This window comes from Nestor notabilis, unplaced genomic scaffold (assembly GCF_000696875.1).
Source record: "Nestor notabilis isolate BGI_N333 unplaced genomic scaffold, ASM69687v1 scaffold35020, whole genome shotgun sequence".
NCBI classification, from domain to species: domain Eukaryota; kingdom Metazoa; phylum Chordata; class Aves; order Psittaciformes; family Psittacidae; genus Nestor; species Nestor notabilis.
In genome coordinates, this window is record NW_009913045.1 from 4,515 (window position 1) to 11,099 (window position 6,585).

The 6,585-nt window shown below is 39.5% G+C and overlaps 1 protein-coding gene across 1 annotated transcript in view; it reads right to left on the reverse strand.

Moving 5' to 3' along the window:
* Positions 1–6,439, reverse strand: part of EFCAB1 (EF-hand calcium binding domain 1) — a 6,828-nt gene extending 389 nt beyond the window's left edge. Inside the window, exons 1-4 of the mRNA XM_010022555.1 lie at positions 6,289–6,439; positions 4,982–5,086; positions 3,394–3,545; positions 1,136–1,240 (exon numbers count right to left, since the gene is read on the reverse strand). Of these exons, the coding sequence (XP_010020857.1) occupies positions 1,136–1,240; positions 3,394–3,545; positions 4,982–5,086; positions 6,289–6,349 (423 nt within the window). The 5' untranslated portion in view covers positions 6,350–6,439. The remainder of the gene's footprint in view (positions 1–1,135; positions 1,241–3,393; positions 3,546–4,981; positions 5,087–6,288) is intronic.
* Between the last annotated feature and the right edge of the window lie 146 nt (positions 6,440–6,585).

Genomic DNA, 6,585 nt, shown 5'->3' on the forward strand with positions numbered 1-6,585 from the left:
ATTAATGTAAGGGAGTGAAATTTCCCCCTTGGTGGTGGGATGAATATCCACAGCATTGTGTTGTAACAATTCTGGAGTGGGAGTGCTCAGGTGCAACCTCTGGGCAGCAGAATGGGTGCTGGGGGGATGAACCCAGTGCTGGGTTAAGGGTACAGAAAAGAAGTCATTTTTCTATGCTGATTAGCAAGCGTAATTCTGTCCAGAAACTTTTCAAAAACCTTTTCACTGGTGTACAAAACTGAGTACTTCTCTCGGTTTTCCCAAACCCTGGAAAGTATGCCAGGAGAAGTCTGGCATTTTGGAAAACAGTTGCTTTGCAGCTGACGTGATACAATGTCCCCTGCAATTGTGGCTACAAGACTCCTTCCTGTCCTCTGGCCTGCCAGGTAGGTGAGCTGGCAGCACGTAGAGGTTTCCAGAGAATGAGTGCTTGCTGCATCTCACCAGCATTACACAGCTCCTCTGTTTCTAGGAACCGCTGCATGTGTTTCAGAGCTGTGCTTTTACATCTCTATGAAGACACAACTTTCAGTATTTAAAAATGACATAAGTTCAAATAGAATAACGATTATTGGATTTGGAAAATGTTCTTAGTTCTACAGCAGAAATGCTCTCCACAGCTGAACTTAAGACTGAGGAAGTGAGCATCTTCCCCCCTCCCAAAAAAAAATCCTGAATTTAATTAGATGCCTTGTTAAATAAAAAAAAAAAAACAGATGTAATTAAAAACAAGCCATGCCACACTTGGAGATGAACACTCTTAAGGTATTACAGCTTCTCTCAAGAGAGGCTGTAAGTGAGGTGATGGCAGTCTTGGAAGAAAAATAAAAGTAGTTACATTCCTGGAGACCTTTGGAATAAAAAGGTCAAGAGAATGGTCTCATTTTCTTAGTCTGGGAGGATGTTCACTGAGGATTATTCTTTATATTTCTGCCCCAGGACAGACAAATATTGAGTAACAGCGTGTTCTTATGCCCTTTTGTACCAGTGTTGGTGTAAGGGAACATCAGTGCTGTGAAAGGCAGATAGGCAGATCAAACTTTCAGCAGCCCCCAGGTAATGACAGTTAATACCATAATACATTCACCTCCTTACCAAAGTACAGAGTATTGCACTTTTGTTTTTGTTGATGTACCTTTATGTCTGGCAAACATGGTCCAAAGGCTTCTAAGAGAAGATTTTCATCTCTGACTGCTTTTTCAAAGTCCTTAAAAGAAAGCTTGCCATCATGATCGTAGTCCTACAAAAGGAAGGGAACTTTTCAGCATAGGACAATTACTTGTAGTAACTATTTTTGTTTAACAGGTGTTTTACTGACATGGATTATATTTTTAGTTTGATAGTATGCAAAAATCATTTTCTTTGGGCCATCAGTCTCTGCTCATACAAGATCTGTATCATTTGCCTTTACCTCAGGCATGGAAGTTGGAGCAAGCTGAACTATCATCTCATACGGCTTTGCTAACAGACTTCCAGGGAAGGCCTAACTTTATCACAGGAAAAGCCTGAGCTGACAATTGCATGGACAAATCTCAAGCACAGTTGGCACCAAGATAAATTACAATTAGGCGACTTAAAAGTAGGAGAAAATGTTAGGATATATTCTGTGTATCTATTTACATAATGAGTACATCCTACATCCTATTCGTGAGGCTGGAAACACTTTACCCTGTTGGTTTCTGTAGTACACGCCTGCCCTATCTTTTACACATACAGCACCCAGAAGCATATGGTAGAGTACACTGATGCCAGCCCACTTCTTTTGTACTGCAGAATCTCAGCATAGCAGAATATTCCTCGAGGTGTAAAAAGCATCCTTGTGTTTTTAGCAGTTCTGCAATTTGAAAACCTCCTGTTTCTAATGACATGGCAGCTTAAAACACTAACAAACGCTACAGTGAGCATTAAGTACTTCTTTAAGCCATATAAAAAAAAGGCGTTAAGTGAAGATTGAGGGGTGTATATGATTAATGTTCAAGGCAAGGGGCCAAATCAAGATTTTTGAAGATCAAGCCATGGAACCATCATAGCTTGTGAATGTGCAGGGAGCACAGGTTCTAATGGCCAGAAAAGCAGAGGCAAGGAGCTATGCAGGCAGAGATCCCTGAACAGGAAAACCTGTCACTGGATGCTTAAGAAGAACAGAAGTGGCTGGGTACCCTCTGCCTTTACACCCCTCAACACAAGGGAGAGCAGGGCATGAGCATGTCCTTTGGAATGAAAATGGTATCATGGGACTGGACATATGCTTAGACACCCTGCCATGGTACCTACAGGCAACTACTGAGAGCAATTTTTGTTTCTTTGAGTGATGGACTCCAGAATGCATTTTTGGATACCTAATAGCTGTTTAGTTAAGATGGGCACCAATATCCTACTTGGACAACTGCCCAGCAGCCAAATCAAATTGGAGATTCTTCAAACACATGTCAGAGCTTTATTATGTTCTTGTCGAAAAACTGAAACGGGATTATGTACATGATTTGTTTACACATGTGAAGATTCATTATGTCTACAGCGTAGTACTTGGACTAGCACAGCTCACTTATCAACTGCCCAAGACATAATAAGGGTGTCCATTTTGGAAACAGCCTGCAAGAAAGCTGTGCATGTAGGTGCTCCAGAAATGAATAAATTGCCAAGTCATAGTTTGTTTTCTGCATGAGACTAGGCTCAGCATGGTCAAGAACTACGGGTAAGATGGACCTTTCACTGAGGGTGTGCAAAAGGAGTGGGTCTGAAAAATAGAAAAGACAGGGTTAAATAGAAGGAGTTGGGAGTCAAGACCTGCTTTTAAGTGAGATATTTTAAACACCACCATAGGCAGGGAGATTATACTTCTTGATTTGATAAAAATGTTGAAACAGTTCCTGGCTGATCTGGATATCTTAAATTAATCATGGTAAGACACATTTTACTTTAATAACCTTGAGATTACTATTCTAATAGAAGATATAAATTGGATAAAGGCATTTCAGGAGCAACTGATAAAACAAATTTACTTAATAATAAAGCTACGGCAGATGCCTATCACTGGAATAAATGCATCTTATGTGTTTTGCATTTCCCACTTTTGACTGGGCTCGTTTTGAGTGGGCATATACATATGCATATACACACATACACATGCTAGCTTATACACAAAGTTTATAATACGTTCACATCATAAATTAACAGTTTCATGTGAGGATATTGGACTGGGACTCATTAGATCTGGATTACATTTCTGGCTTTCCTTAGGAGACTTGTTTCTCTCAAGTATGTAACAAACTCTGTGGTTCAGAATCCCACTGTAAATCAGACTTAGTATTTTGTTACCTGATAGGAATGCTCTAAGTTTCAGTTGATGAATGTTTGAAAGACACTCAAGTATCATAATGAGTAAGTACTTGCCATTTTCTTCATTGCTATGTCTACCAAGTCCTTAATTCCCTCATCAGGATCTTCTTCTGATGGTTGTTTGAGAAGGCAGTTTTTCAGCATTTGAAACATTTCCTCTCTTGAAATGTATCCATCACCATTCAGGTCATAAACCTCAAAACAGTCTTTTTGAAAGATAAACCAATTTTAAATTCAGACATACTGTATCACATACCATTAAAGCTGTCTGTTACCTATTGACAGAAAATGTGAATTGTATGTTGTACAGAGTATTTATTGAGCCACATTTATCATATATAATACCTCATATACATTGCCTATTTGCCCTTCATAGTGAAAATCTATTTTGCTCAAATAAATAATCTTCAGTTCACAGAAACCATACTAACTTACAGATCTTAACTTCTCTGAAGTTGTTTATTTAGAATATAAACAAGGTTCTGGTCCCTGATAGGGACCAGCTATCTGTATCAGAAGGAATTTGCACCTACAAAGCACATCTTTGTTATTTCAGAAACTGGGTTAGGAAAGTAAAGGAAAAGGAAGAATCAGCTGTACTAGCACAGAAAAGACATCTATCTCTTATCTGCCTAATTGTTACTACCTTCCTGGAATCAGAAATCTACAACCATAATACAGTTTTACTATCCCTCACAAAACTCATTTACAAACCGACCAACGTCTTCAGTTTTGGAACACAAGCAGGTTGTTTTTTCCTGACAAAGACAATGTCTGCAGTGAAAAACTCTACTGGCATACACTTACGACAGACAACACTGTGTAACACGACACGAATATATGCTACAGTGCTTACAGCAGGGCTGCATATTTTACTGCTTGTGGTTGTACTGACACGCTGAATTTTATCCTGAGCGCACATGCTAGTGCTGTGAGATCCCAGACCACTTTCCAGATGGATTTATCTAGTACGTTAGGGATGTCTGATGCTGCAACATGGGAACTATGAGAACAATATGCTGACATTCTCCTTTTTCTATTATTTCTTTCCCCACATGCCCTATTTTTTTTCCCTGCTTCTTAAAATTCTAGACTTTCTGCTATTTTATCTCCCCCATTTTTCTCCATCATTACTGTGAAGGTTCTCATGACCATCTTACAAACAGACTCTGTTTTTCCATCTATTTTTCCAAGCTAAAGAACTGCTGGGATTAATGCAATTGCTGCTGTGTCCCCATTGTGCCAGTAAATGAATGTTAGCACAGGTCTTCGTTGGCTTGAGACTGTGCTATATAGCCAAAATTACCCTTTAGCTCCATCTGCTTCTTTCTACTTTTGTGTGTGAATACAAAAACATAATCTGTCAAAACTGTGTACTGTGGAACAAGTTCAAATGCTAGTTTTTGTAAGCAAAGAAATAAGGCGGCAGCTATGATAATGGCAGTTTGCACACAGTTTCTGAGACCTCTGTCTCAGAAAAGCTATTTCAGAACTCAGTTTCATTGCATTAAACTATACAGAAGAAAACTCTTCAATTACCAAACACTTCATAAGAGTAACTACTAAATTGTAATAGAAGCAACATGTAGTAATCACAGATTCAGTGACTACTACTAAATACCAGTATACAGATGAAGCTTACATTTGATCTTTTCTTCCAGTGTCCCCCGAAGAAATACTGATAAGCCTTCCACCCATTCCACCACACTGATGCAGCTGTTGTTATCTCTATCAAAAGTGCGGAACACTAGGAAGTGTATTAAATACGTTTTAAATTTATACAATAGGGAAACACAAGGAATATTTTCTTCAATTCAATGAAAATATAACCCTGTATTTTTTCTGAAGATGTTTCTCTACTTTGACCAAGGTATGATAACCCTTCTTGAATCTTTCTAAGGTGTAACAACGAACGAAATTTCACCCCTCAATTTACTGATCTTCCACTACAGAATCCTACTGGGATAAGACGTTTTGTTTGATCTGTTGCTTTCCTGACTTAAACTACTACAGGAAGCACTCTTCCATGCAGATGTAAACCAAATAAACCACAATATCTCTTACACTGAGGCATATTTACAATACAGGAGATTTTAATTACTAGGCTTTGTCTCAGAAAATCTTAGAGAAAGTAATCCTAGGAACAATACATAAACATTTTAAATATGCAAAGTAAAATAACCTTCTCCCATCTTTCATGTACCAAAATCTTTTTTTATTCTCCCTTCCGTGAAATAACCTTTCAATCTTGCAGCTTTACTATTCATACAGTCAGTAATATAGTACTTCAAATCCCAGATATTAAATTCAAAGCATCAACTAACATCTATAATAATTCATATTTTAGAATGTTAATTAGTAAGTTGGCTACAGGAACACCCTACACCAAGAGCCAAGAATTTTGGAATTGGAAAACAATAGGTTTGCTTTTGCAAACTGAAATCAGCCCCTTTGCACGTAAGCATTAAAATAATTTTAAAGAATGTGTCTGTGTAAGGTATCTTCCAAGGCACACTTAACTTGTTGCATAAAATGGCAACAAGTTTTTATTTTATGGCATTTAAATACCCCTCCTGCTAGACAACAGGAGAAAGCTTAACCAAGGGGTGACTCTTGGCAGACTGAAGCAAGTGACGCCATGCTGCCCTCTCCTGTCATGACACCACAGCGACTGGGATAGAAACAGACACAGGATAACGCACTATAACTGCCTCTCTGGCTGGCCTCCCTCATTATAGAGCGTGCGCTATAGGAAAAAAAAATAGGGAAAACAGAGAAAACTATTCCGCGTAAGGAAAAAGAAGATATTCTTTGCTCAGCAACTCCTGAACGCAGCTCTTCCTTTGCTGTCCAGCAGGGACAAGACGGCTCTATCTCATCTAGGCATGCTCATCAGGTCAACAATGTAAAACTGAACTCTTCCATCCTTTTTAGCCCCACCAGCCTCACCTCTGTCCATGATCATCTCATCCGTCATGCCAAACGCGCTGTGCAGAATGTCTCTGAACATGTTACGGTCAAAGCCGGCTGCAGCAAAGCGGCTGCTGGACTCGGCCACCAGCTTGTCGAAGAGCTTGATCAGACATTCCACTTCACCTTTATTAACTGCCCAGTCAAAACACAGGCCAACATATTTTATAACTTAGGCTGGTAAAAATGCACGGCCGGCACAGCGGAGCCACACGGCCCGGACACCTCAAGTGTTCACCCTTAAACCGATGACCCCTGCCCCGCTCCACCCCGTAC